The 13835-nt window shown below is 48.1% G+C and overlaps 1 protein-coding gene across 1 annotated transcript; it reads right to left on the reverse strand.

Moving 5' to 3' along the window:
- Positions 1-11012: 11012 nt before the first annotated feature.
- Positions 11013-13338, reverse strand: LOC123409256 (xyloglucan galactosyltransferase KATAMARI1 homolog). The gene has a single exon (XM_045102208.1). The coding sequence runs from the start codon at positions 12843-12845 to the stop codon at positions 11184-11186; it is 1662 nt and encodes a 553-aa protein (XP_044958143.1). The 5' UTR covers positions 12846-13338; the 3' UTR covers positions 11013-11183.
- Between the last annotated feature and the right edge of the window lie 497 nt (positions 13339-13835).

The following is a 13835-nucleotide window of genomic DNA, read 5'->3' on the forward strand; positions in this document are numbered from 1 at the left end:
AAAATGTACACACGCGGGGAAAATATTGAGCTGCTCACCTCGGGGCGGTTGTTGGGGTGCTGGGCTGGGGAGGAGGCAGGCCGAGGGAGCCACTGGGCCTGGCGACTCGTGCGGGAGGCGGCCCACCCAGCGGTCAACGGGGACGCGGCGGGACTGGTGGCCTCCCGATCCCGCTGGATCGAGGAACAGGGCCGGCGGCGCTTCACATGGCGGCAGCATGCGAGGGGGTCCGGCGAGGAACCGGCGGAGGCGGCGGGATCTGGTCGGGATCCACCCGGATCCATCCATTCCCGAGGGCGGCGATCTCCGGCGAGGGGCGCGCAGGGGAGGACCAAGCGGCGGCCGGAGTTGGTGCCGGCAGGAAGGTCGGCTGAGCCGGCAGCGCGCGGAGGAGGCGAGGCAGCGCGGGTGACGGCACAGGGAGGACCGGGATGGGGCCGGCGGCTGGCCAGGTCCGGCGACGCTCCGGTGGGCTCGGGCGGCGCGGGCAGGAGGGGACAGGCCGGCGGGGAGGTGCGGGAGCTCGGGTAGGGAGGCAGAACGGGGTGGCGGCAGCTCGGGCCCGGGCGGGCCTGCGATGGGCTCCACGGGCCCGCGGCGCTGGGGAGAGAGAGGCTGTGGTAGGAGGCTAGGGATTAGGGTTTCAGGGGTAGATGGCACGGATCCCGAGGTAGGAGGAGAGGGGGTTGTCTAAAAATGCACAGGGGGACTATTTATAGACAAATGGGGGGTTAGGTTTAGCGAAATTCCGCCCCGGATCCAATCGTGTGGTCGGATTCGGATAATTTTGAACGCGGGGATGCTTAAGTGGCCATGTAGGGTAGTTTTTCGGAGACGAGAGGGAAAACGGGCGGCGCGGCAACGATTTTAAAACACTGACAAATGTCCGACGATAGACTGAATATGGTGCCGCAACGGTCGACCATTCGGGTACCAGACAAACTCCGATCACGACGAAATTTGACAGGCGGCCTACCTATATAAAAATAAGACCGCACGTCAAATCTCAACCCAATTAGAGAAAGTTTTACGCACACTTCTGAAAACAAGATTTAAACATTGCCGCGGGCGCGTGCGTGTGTGTCCGGGCTCAGAACGGACAACGACGAGAACCGGCAACTAACAACGGATGCAAGTTTGAAAACTGGCGGCTATGGAGATGCCGATGCAATGTAGATGATGCGCATGATGCGATGATGATGCGACGAATAAAAATAACCACACGGCAAAAACGGAATAAACGGGGAATCTTCTAGAACGTCGGCATCGGGCTGTCACAGGTGGCTACTTCATTCATGACGACAACATCATCCTCTTTGTTGTCCAACCCATTGGATTGGTGGGAGCTTGAGCCATCATTTCTCTTCTTGCACGCTTTGAGATTGGCCACAACTTGTGTCCACTTTGGCTTGCCATTGAGTATGAGCCAACAATGGCTAAAAGAAAATGGCTTCTTATCTAGCTCATGATACATAGTGTCCACCACCGCCATCTAGCAAACAACATACGTATGAGCACAAGAATGAAAACACAAGAGCATAATCAAATGAAATGAATATGACGCACTTGAGCTTACGTGAGTTGCCACTTCCATCCCATTTGAGGGTGTTTGGTCACTTGTGAGAAGTAGCCGACATACTTGTTCATTTTCCCTTGAATGCTCCGCCATCAATGTTGGAGAGATGCCACATTGTGTGTGTGGGGGGGAGGTCACGATAGGATGCGGCTTCACATACTCCCTTTGTTTGTGGTACTCCTTCCAAATCTTCTCCCAATACATGTTTTCCTTTTGCTCGATGTCGCATATTGGATCCATTCTTGTGGCCTGATACGTCTCAAATGTATCTATAATTTTTGATGGTTTCATGCTGTTATCTTGTCATCTTTGGATGTTTGATGTACCTTTTATATCTTTTTTGGGACTAACTTATTAATTCAGTGCCAAGTGCCAGTTCCTGTTTTTTCTGTGTTTTTGGCTCTTTTCAGATCTGATTTTGGAAGGAGTCCAAACGGAATAAAATCCCCTAAATAAATTTTTCCAGAATGGAAGAAGATCAGGGGCTTGAGGGCCAAGTCAGGAGAGCTACAGGGGGGCCACAAGCCCTGTAGCCGCCACCAGGGGGCGGCTACCAGGCTTGTGGCCTCCCTGGCGCCCCCCTAGCCTAGCTCCTTTGCCTATATATTCCCTAAAATACAGAATAATAGGGGAATCCATGAAAACACTTTTCCGCCGCCGCAAGCTTCCGTTTCCGCGATATCTCATCTGGAGACCCTTCCCGGTGCCCTGCCGGAGGGGACTTCGGAGTTGGAGGGCTTCTACATCAACATCATCGCCCCTCTAATTACTCGTGAGTAGTTCACTTCAGACCTACGGGTCCGTAGTTAGTAGCTAGATGGCTTCTTCTCTCTCTTGGATCTTCAATACAAAGTTCTCCATGATCTTCATGGAGATCTATCTGATGTAATCCTCTTTGGCGGTGTGTTTATCGAGATCCGATGAATTGTGGATTTGTGATCAGATTATCTATGATATATATTTGACTCTTTGCTAATTTCTTATATGCATGATTTGATATCCTTGTAAGTCTCTCCGAGACTTGGGTTTTGTTTGGCCAACTAGATCTATGATTCTTGCAATGGGAGAAGTGTTTGGTTTTGGGTTCATACCGTGTGGTGACCTTTCCTAGTGACAGAAGGGGCAGCAAGGCACGCATCATGTTGTTGCCATCAAGGGCAAGATAAGCTTTTATCGTAGATATGAGATTGTCCATCTACATCATGTCATCTTGCTTAAGGCGTTACTCTGTTCTTTTGGACTTAATACACTAGATGCATGCTAGATAGAGGTCGACGTGTGGAGTAATAGTAGTAGATGCAGAAAGTATCGGTCTACTTGTTTTGGACGTGATGCCTATATATATAATCATTGCCATAGATGACGTCACAACTTTGCGCGGTTCTATCAATTGCTCGACAGTAATTTGTTCACCCACTGTCTACTTGTTTTCATGAAAGAAGCCACTAGTGAACACTAGGGCACCCGGGTCTATTCACACCTACGTTTCCACTTTTTCTTTTACTTTGCTTTGTTACTTTGTTGCTTTGAGTTCTCACTTGGCAAACAATCTATAAGGGATTGACAACCCCTTCATAGCGTTGGGAGCAAGCTCTTTGTGTTTGTGCAGGTACTTGTGATATTCCTTCACTGGATCGATACCTTGGTTCTCAAAACTGAGGGAAATACTTACCGCCGCTGTGCTATATCATCCTTTCCGCTTCGAGGGAACACCAACGCAAGTCTCCAAGGCCACGGGGGAAATCCTTTGCATATTTGCCTAGGAAGTCCCTAAAGGCGTAGCCGTAGCAGAAGGATTCCTGGTGCCGTTGCTGAGGAGTATCAAGACAAGAACAGTCTCCCGTCAGCACGTGTTTCTGGTGCCGTTGGAAGGTCTTTTGTTGCAGTAGCAGAAGTATTTCTGGCGTCGTTGCCGGGGAAGGAGAGATCTATCCAATTAGGTCTCACAAACTCATCTCTTGCATTTACCTTTTTTGCGAGTTGCCCCTCGTTTTCCTCTCCCCCACTTCACATTTGCCGTTTTCATTTGCCTCTTCTTCGTTCGCCCTTTTCTCTCCTTTGCTTTTTTGTTGCTTGTGTGCTATGTGCCTTCAATATGCTTGCATCTTCGCTTGGTGAAAATCTAGTGATATGGATCCTCACCCACTTGCTAATCTCTTTAAGAGATCCACTTATGTGGAACCAATTGCTAGTGAGTTGAGTGCACTTGACTTTCTCTATGGAGTTTTGGTTGAGATGCGTGAATCTGAAAATCGTGATGAAGAAATTCATGAAGTGATTCACGAAGGCTCCTTGAATGAAAAGCATGATTGCAATGGTTTCACTATAAATTCTATTAGTGACAATCATGCTAAAAACATGCAAAACCCTAAGCTTGGGGATGCTAGTTTTGCTATGACCACTACTTATTGCAATAATCATGATTGGGATGATGATCTTTCTTATGATCTTGAAAATTTGTTTAAACCTCATGATGAATATGATATTTGCAATAATATTGAAAGTAGGATTGGAGAAGTCATGACTTTAGTTGATGATAATCCCACTATTTTTTAAGAGTGCCAACTTTGCATGCATGTGGATCATGAAAAGAATATCCTATGTGATAGTTACATTGTTGAATTCGAATATGATCCCGCATGTAATTATTATGAGAGAGGAAAATATTTTGGTAGAAACTCTCATGTTACCAAATTACCTCTCGTTATGTGGATATTGCTATTGTCTCTTTCTTCTTCCTTGCATATGGCAACTATTGGTTGTCTTGACAATCTGTTTTCCTATAAAATGCCTATGCATAGGAAGTATGTTAGACTTAGATGTGATTTTCACATGCTTTATGATGCTCTCGTTGTGCTTCAATTGTTTTCTTTTGTGTGAGCATCATTGATTTATTAATGCCTAGCTAAGGGTGTTAAACATTAGCGCTTGTTGGGAGGCAACCCAACGAATCTATCCTTTTTATTTCTGTTTGGTGTTTTCCACACTTCCATAATTCTGTTATGATTGTGTTTTTCGTGTTTCTTTTTGTGTTTGCGCCAAGCAAAACCGTTATGATTAGTCTTGGGGATGATCGTTTGGTCATGCTGGAAAAGACAGAAACTTCCTAAATATTTTTCGTTTTTTTCTGTAAGAGATTTTGAGTTGATTCTTTTTGCTGCTGATTGCTACGCAAATTCATCAGAATGTCGTAATTTTTCAGAAGTTTTGAAGTACCAGAAGTATACGAAGTATACAGATTGCTACAGACTGGTCTGCTGTTAACAGATTCTGTTTTTGTTGAGTTGGTTGCTTATTTTGATGAAACTATGGATAGTATCGGGGGCATTAGCATGGAAGATTGAAAATACAGTAACCCAACATCAACATAAGTAGAATTTAAGTTTGCTACAGTACCTAAGGAAGTGGTGGTTTGCTTTCTTATACTAATGTTATCACGAGTTTCTGTTTAAGTTTCGTGTTGTGAAGTTTTCAAGTTTTGGGTGAAGTTCTTATGGACAAAAAGATAAAGAGTGGCAAGAGCTCAAGCTTGGGGATGCCCAAGGCACCCCAAGATGATTCAAGGATGCCATAAAAGCCTAAGCTTGGGGATTCCCCGGGAAGGCATCCCCTCTTTCGTCTTCAATCCATCGGTAACGTTACTTGGGGCTATATTTTTATTCACCACATGTTATGTGTTTTGCTTGGAGCGTCTTGTATCGTAGGACTCTTTCATTTTTGTTGTGTCACAATCATCCTTGCTGCAAACCTAGAGAGAGATACATGCATTCACCGTGATTTTGTCGAGCTTCACTTATATCCTTTGGTAGACAATTCAGCTCACATGTGCTTCACTTATATCTTTTGAGCTAGTTGATTTTGCTCTATGTGCTTCACTTATATCTTTTAGAGCACAGCGGTGCGTGGCTTGGTAGTTGATCTATACTTTGAAATTAGTCTCAAAAGGGGTAGTTATCCAAAGGGATATGAAAACTTCCACCTTCATGTGCATTGAATAGTTAGAGAAGTTTGATTCATCTCAATTAGTTTTGAGTTGTGGTTGTGGTAATATTGAAGTTATGCTAGTAAGGTATTGTGGATCTAGAAATACTTGTGTTGAAGTTAGTGATTCCCGTAGCATGCACGTATGGTGAACCGTTATGTGATGAAGTCTGAGCATGATTAGTCTATTGGTTGTCATCCTTTGTGTGGCGGTCGGGATCGCGCGATGGTTTATACCTACCAACCCTTCCCCTAGGAGTATGCGTTGAATGCTTTGTTTCGATTACTACTAAAACTTTTGCAACAAGTATATGAGTTCTTCATGACTAATGTTGAGTCCATGGTTTAGATGCACTTTCACCTTCCACCATCACTATCTTCTTAGTGCCGTGCAACTTTTGCCGGTGCACAAAACCCACCATTAGCCTCCCTCAAAACAGCCACCATACCTACCTACTATGGCTTTTTCAAAGTCATTCCGAGATATATTGCCATGCAACTACCACCATGACATGTGCCACCACGTCTACACTGCCATTGCATGATCGTAAGATAGCTAGCATGATGTTTCCATTAATGTCTATGCCATGCTAGATCAATGTCACGGTACACTACCGAATGCATTCCATATAGAGTCACCGTTGCTCTAAGTTTTGAGTTGAAAGTGTGATGATCGTCATTGATGGAGCATTGTCCCATGTGAGGGAATAAAAGAGGCCAAAGATGCCCACCAAAATAAAAAATAAAATAAAATAAAAAAAGAGGCCAAAGAGCCCACCCAAAAAAATGATGAGAGAAAAAGAGAGAAGGGACAATGCTACTATCCTTCCACACTTGTGCTTATTAAGCACCATGATCTTCATGATTGAGAGTCTCCCGTTTTTTCACCACCATATAGCTAGTGGGAAATTTTCATTACATAACTTGGCTTGTATATTCCAATTATAGGCTTCCTCAAATTTGCCTTAGGTCTTCGTGAGCATGCAAGTTGGATGCACACCCACTAGTTTTCTTTAAAGAGCTTTCACATACTCTTAGCTCTAGTGCATCATTTGTATGGCAATCCCTACTCATTCACATTGATATCTATTTATGAGCATCTCCACAGCTCATTGATATGCCTTGTTAATGTGATCATCTTCTCCTTGTTTGTCTTGCAACCTCCACCACACTCCACACCACTTATAGTGCTAAAACCATGGCTCACGCTCATGTATTGCGTGAGAGTTGAAAAGGTTTGAGAAAGTAAAGGTGTGAAAACAATTACTTGGCCAATCCCGGTGTTGTGCATGATTTAAATTCGTTGTGCAATGATGATAGAGCATAGCCAGACTATATGCTTTTGTAGGGATAACTTTCTTTTGGCCTTGTTATTTTGAAAGTTCATGATTACCTTGCTAGTTTGCTTGAAGTATTATTGTTTCCTCGTCAATAACAAACTATTGTTTTGAATCTAATGGATCTGAACATTCATGTCACATAAGAGGAGTTACAAAGGACATCTATTCTAGGTAGCATGAAAGCATCAAAAATTCATTCTTTATCACTTCCCTACTCAAGGATGAGCAGGAGTTAAGCTTGGGGATGTTTGATACGTCTCAAACGTATCTATAATTTTTGATGGTTTCATGCTGTTATCTTGTCATCTTTGGATGTTTTATGTACCTTTTATATCTTTTTTGGGACTAACTTATTAATTCAGTGCCAAGTGCCAGTTCCTGTTTTTTCTGTGTTTTTGGCTCTTTTCAGATCTGATTTTGGAACTGAGTCCAAATAGAATAAAATCCCCGAAATAAATTTTTCCCGAACGGAAGAAGATCAGGGGGCTTGAGGGCCAAGGCAGGAGAGCTACAGGGGGCCCACAAGCCCTGTAGCCGCCACCAGGGGGCGGCGGCTACCAGGCTAGTGGCCTCCCTGGCGCCCCCTGACCTAGCTCCTTCGCCTATATATTCCCTAAAATACAGAAAAATAGGGGAATCCACGAAAACACTTTTCCGCCGCCGCAAGCTTCCGTTTCCGCGAGATCTCATCTGGAGACCCTTCCCGATGCCCTGCCGGAGGGGACTTTGGAGTTGAAGGGCTTCCACATCAACATCATCGCCCCTCCAATGACTCGTGAGTAGTTCACTTCAGATCTACGGTTCCGTAGATAGTAGCTAGATGGCTTCTTCTCTCTCTTGGATCTTCAATACAAAGTTCTCCATGATCTTCATGGAGACCTATCCGATGTAAACCTCTTTGGCGGTGTGTTTGTCGAGATCCGATGAATTGTGGATTTGTGATCAGATTATCTATGATATATATTTGACTCTTTGCTAATTTCTTATATGCGTGATTTGATATCCTTGTAAGTCTCTCCGAGTCTTGGGTTTTGTTTGGCTAACTAGATCTATGATTCTTGCAATGGGAGAAGTGCTTGGTTTTGGGTTCATACCGTGTGGTGACCTTTCCTAGTGACAGAAGGGGCAGCAAGGCATGCATCGTATTGTCGCCATCAAGGGTAACAAGATGGGCTTTTATCGTAGATATGAGATTGTCCATCTACATCATGTCATCTTGCTTAAGGCGTTACTCTATTCTTTTGGACTTAATACACTAGATGCATGCTAGATAGCGGTCGACGTGTGGAGTAATAGTAGTAGATGAAGAAAGTATCGGTCTACTTGTTTTGGACGTGATGTCTATAGATATAATCATTGCCATAGATGACGTCATGACTTTGCGCGGTTCTATCAATTGCTCGATAGTAATTTGTTCACCCACCGTCTACTTGCTTTCATGAGAGAAGCCACTAGTGAACACTACGGCCCCCGGGTCTATTCACACCTATCGTTTCCACTTTCGCTTTTACTTTGCTTTGTTACTTTGTTGCTTTCAGTTCTCACTTGGCAAACAATCTATAAGGGATTGACAACCCCTTCATAGCGTTGGGAGAAAGCTATTTGTGTTTGTGCAGGTACTTGTGATATTCCTTCACTGGATCGATACCTTGGTTCTCAAACCTGAGGGAAATACTTACCGCTGATGTGCTACATCACCCTTTCCGCTTCGAGGGAACACCAACGCAAGGCTCCAAGGCCACGGGGGGAATCCTTTGCTGAGGAGTATCAAGACAAGAACAGTCTCCCATCAGCACGTGTTTCTGGCGCCGTTGGAAGGTCTTTTGTTGCAGTAGCATGGCCAACCAAGATTTTACCAACAAGATATATTTAAATCTTGACAAAGTCAGACCTCTTGCCTTCGCCGTCTTGCTCTTCTTCTTATTCTTCTTCTTGCTCGGACTGGGATCATATATTGTTCCAACATCAAATGCGGTGGTGGCCTCCAATTCATAATCCATTGCTACCGAATCTTCATTGTCATTGATCATGCTTGACAAGTATGCCTCCTAGATTATCATGGTTTACAAGAATTCATCATGAGCAAACTAGTGGTCCATGCAAAACATTGAACATTTGACCGGACAAGAGCAAATAAAACATACCCGATCTTGTTCTGGCATACCGTCGAACATGTCGAGTGCAACCCGGGTGTCTCCGGTGTGTGTGCTCATTCGCTCCCGAATGAGCTGGGGTGAGTCACATTCATTGACCGTCGGCATCTACATCGGCGGAAACCTATCCGGAGTGGCCCAGCCAGTCGTTGAATCCTCCTCCGTCCCAAGAGTATAGGACAGCGTAATATGGCGGGCGTGGCGGGGGATACAACTCATGTACGTAGCATGTCCACACCTCCTTGCGACGCCGCCACCGTCTTCCTCTCTCACTGTCAACAACGCCGCAACTTCGAGCAATATTCTCCGCCTTGGGAGATGCGGTGGAGGAAGGGACGCCGATGGATGAGGTGGACTGTCTCTCCATTGTTGCGGTCGGGGCAGGGTTGAAATACATATACGGCGGCAGATCGAGACAGGTGGCGAGGATGAGCAGTAAGGGTGGCAGACGGCTTGGGCTCGGGCTCGGGAAAGGTTGGAGGGCGGCGGAAGGAGGAGGGAGGGTTTCAAGGATTTGGTCCAATTTCCGATGGGATCGGATTGTTGGGTTCGACATGACGGACGTGCCCGAACATTCCTATATCTACCCTATATTTAAACTGGATATGAAGGGGTACCGGTCAACCCACCCATGTGAGGTCATTTTGAGAAGCCTGGGTCGAAATTGCATGATCACCGATTACCACGCGGTCAACACGGACATAAGATACGGGCTTAAGACAACCCGCTGTAGATGCTCTCTTATTTCGGTATCGAGGCCTTGATCCTCGGCTCAACAGAAAATTGGATGTATGCATAGCGGGGCGCTCTATCAGACTTGAACTTGCGGCGTCTGAAAACTAAGAGTAAATAGCATAAAACTACTAGTTTACACGTTATGGTTTTAAAAAATTATCGAATTTTATTTTTTCTCAGAAAACTACGAAACGCGTTGTTCACTCTTTCAAAAAAACCCAAATCTTCGTTGTTAAAAAATTAAACAAGTTTATGACACGTCGGGCCCGCACCTAAACGATAAGTCTATTTGACCGTGTGTTTGACCGTTAAGTGACATGTAGGGCCTACATGTCAGTGTCTAGAAAAGCAATCAGGTCCTCGAAAGTCTTTCGAAAAAGCAATCAGGTCCTTGAAATATTTTTACAAAAAGCAATCAGGTCCCTCCTCCAAAGTCGAAGGAGTTGTGCCCGTGGCAGCCATGAGCGCGACCCCGAGCACTCTGCACGAGACCGTGACGCCGCCTCCTCACGGCGAGGAGCCACGCCCGCAGCGTTCGGATTTACGTCGTGCATCACCTACGGCCGGCGAGCCGTAGCCGGATTCAAGCCATTCCGCGCATACGGCCGCCGCCACTCCCTGCCTTGCTTGCGGCCGGCGAGCCACGGCTGGATCCACGTCATTCCTTGCCTGCGGCCGCCGTCACGCCCTGCCTCGTTTACACCGGCCGCTATGCCATGCCTCCCCTGTGGCTGTTGCCATGCCATGCCTTCCCTGCTTCGCATGTGGCAGCCACCGATGCCCTGCGTCCCCTGCCTCCTCGTCGCCAACTCCACCACCATGAGCTCCGGTGAGCACCTCCCACGACCATGGGGACGCTGGGGAGGGGAGGAAGGGTCGCTGCCGGCTCGGGGTGGAGGGGAGGATCGCCGGCTCGGGAGGCACGGGGGAGAGAAGAGTTTAGATAGAGAGGAAGAAGAAAGAGAGGAGGAAGACGAAACTGGCATGTGGGACCTAAATGTCAGTTAACGGTCAAATAGACGGATCATCTAGGTGCGGGCCCGATCTATCATAAACCTGTTTAATTTTTTAACAACGAAGATTTTGGGTTTTTTGAAACAGCGAACCACGCGTTTGGTAGTTTTTCGAAAAAAATTAAAATCCGATAGTTTTTTGGAACCATAACGTGTAAACTAATAGTTTTATGCTATTTCCTCAAAAACTAAATGGCACATGTGCTACATAAAGTTTAAACGAAAATCAATGATTGCCCGTGAGCTAAGTTTCATAAAAAAGTAATCGCTACGTTCTACAGTACAATTCATGTCATTGTTTTAGTTCGAAATTTGAAGTAAACTAGGACAAAAATTATGGAAGGGATGGAGTAGTTGAAACCACATAATCCAACAACGAGCTAAGCTAATTGAAGGCAAACAACGGATCCCATTCATGGGGATCCTCAGCCTTCTGTCCTTGTCCCAACAATGGGTACTTCCAACTATACATCTCTTGCCTCTCATCCTCCGGGCGGCCCTCCACGATGCGTTTCCTCGTCTTGGCCACCTTCCGAATGACGGCCCACAGCGCCACGTCGAACGCGTCATTCACCGTCGACTCAAGCTTCGTTGACGTGTCGCTGTAGGTCACCGCCGGGATGAGGCTCACGACCGCGGCCCTCATCCTCTCGACGGCGTCCGGCGGTATCCGCCGCAGCGTGTCCTCCACGCTCACGTTCCTGCGCACGTCCTCCTCCGAGATGTACACCGAGTAATCGGTGTGGTTCTTGGGCAGGTGCCAGGTGTACTGCACGTACGCCGTGCCGGGGTGGAAGAAGACCGGGATGCAACCGGCGAGCACGGCGTCGAAGGCCAGCCTGCGGGTGTACCTGTCGCCCCGCGGCTGGAGGCAGAACGTCGAGCTCTGGAAGAGTTTCATGACGCTGGCCGGGGAATCGCACTGGTTGCTCGGCCCCTTCTTGCTGCACTCCATCAGCGAGCAGGCGGCGGACGCCCTGCACTGCTCGACGAGGTTGCTTGCGATGGACTGCTTGCTGTCCTCGGCGTGGGCGCCGGCGAAAGAGAAGAGCCACTGGCGCTCCAGCCCGCGCACCCGGTCCTGCCAGAAGAAGATGGCCTTGTCGGTCGCCGGGTGGAATGCGGTCGGGTACGGGATGGCGGCGTCGTTCCGGTCCCACGGGCTGGCTTCCACGACGAGCGCGGTCATGTTCCGGACGGCCGGCAGACGGAAAAGCTTGCTTCCCCACTCAGTGTCGACGTCGTCTTGCCGCCGGAAGTCCCATGTGGTGCGGCCGGCGACGAAGAAATGGTCTCGACCGCCCATGGCGCGCCACTCGGGGCGCGAGGTGACCAGATCCACCATCTCCAGCGCCATCGCGTCCCGCGTGGAGACGTTGTGCCCCCAGAGGTGACGCGCCACGTCGAGGCCGGCGTAGAACGGGACGAAGACGGCGGAGGCCAGGGAGGAGTCGTTGGTGAGGCACTCGTACCGCTTGATCCGGTCGTGGAAGATGACGTCCAGGCTGTGCTCGTCGGAGTCGTACCACCCGGTCTCCTGCAGCACGTCGCCGCCGCCGCTGAGCCGCGGGCCGAAGCCGCCGTTGGCCGTGTACTTGCACTTGTCCTTGGAGGCGAAGAGGTCCTCACAGTCCCAGACCATGTCCGTGTTGAAGCGGGAAGGCAGCTCCTGGACGTAGATGTACTGGCCGGTGCACAGGCCTCGCATTCGCCTCTCCTCCGCCGCAGCGAGCTCGCGCGCTTCCTTGTCGGAGGAAATCTTCCGGTCGCCGGCATCAGACTGAGGCGGGACGGCAGGGTCGGAGAAGGGCGACATGCCGCGGCGTGGCGAGGACGCACGGCCGTGCTCGACGCTCGCGACGCCGCCATGTGCGTAGTCGTAGCAGTGGCGTGCCAGCATCCAGAAGGCGGCGGCGATGATGAGGACGGAGCAGAAGCGGGAGCAGCGGCCAGGCCGCTTGTATGCCTTGCCCGCCTTGCCCGCCGTCTCCAGATGCATCTCGCCGCCCGTGGACGGCGGGAGCGCGGCAGAGTTGTGTCGCTTCATACCGGGGGAGGCGCGAGGGCATCAAAAGAAAAGAAGAGAACTTGGCTCGACAAAGCAGCGAGCGGGTTCAAGTTCTAGTTCTAGTTCTAGTTCTAGTTCTAGTTCTAGTTCTAGCAGCAGCCTTGGTGTTCACTCCTTGGTCATCAGTTTCTCAGTGACGACAAACACAGTGGGGATCTTAAGTCAATTTTTGTGTACTCTACGGTCTGCCTCTGCCACGGGATTAAGCAAACCAAGTGTGATTTAAGTATACAGTTTAAGTTTATACTACAAAGAAGCAAAGGAACGTGCACATGAGATGAGTAATTCTTTATCGAAAAAAAATGAGATGAGTAATTAAGGATTCAGAAGTCAGCTTGTGGCCATGTCAGAAAAGATGCATCCATCCAGTTGATAGGGTGGCATGACACTTCTTACCAGTAGTGTAATTTTTAATCTTTGGATTCAGAGGAGAATACTAACTGCCTTGTGATTATGGCAGATATTACAAGTCCTAGTGGCACATCAGAAACTGTGCGTGTCAACCAACTGTTCACGGAGGAGTTTGAATGGCGAGGTTCCCTTCAATCTTGTGTCACAGTCTCAGTTTCTGAGAAACGTCATCTACTACTACTACTCCCTCAAGTGCAGAACCAGATCAACCATCCACGTCTTTGAGATGCCCGGGGATCAATCTCTGACAAGATCAGTTGATCGCGCGATTTGAATCAACTGACCTGAGTCGAGTGACCCGTATTGTTCCATTCGTCCTAGACCAAGAGAACGGGGGCGTGAGTGGTAAAATTCTTTCTTTCTCTGAAGCTTCTTGCCATTAATACTCTAGCGCTGCTGATCGTCCCTATAATACTCCGGAGAGCCTGGTTATGCGCGTGATTCGCTTCTTGTATAGTTAGAACTAGTGGACTGGCATGGGGGGTTCCTGGGTAAAATAAGTCAAGTCAGCTATCTTTGAGAAATAATACTGTACTAGAACAAGTCAGTCAGACGCAG

The sequence above is a fragment of the Hordeum vulgare genome, chromosome 1H (genome assembly GCF_904849725.1).
Source record: "Hordeum vulgare subsp. vulgare chromosome 1H, MorexV3_pseudomolecules_assembly, whole genome shotgun sequence".
NCBI classification, from domain to species: Eukaryota; Viridiplantae; Streptophyta; class Magnoliopsida; order Poales; family Poaceae; genus Hordeum; species Hordeum vulgare.

Bases quoted from the DNA above. Each gene is read 5' to 3' on its own strand.
- LOC123409256 (XM_045102208.1), bottom strand. From the start codon at position 12,845: ATGAAGCGACACAACTCTGCCGCGCTCCCGCCGTCCACGGGCGGCGAG.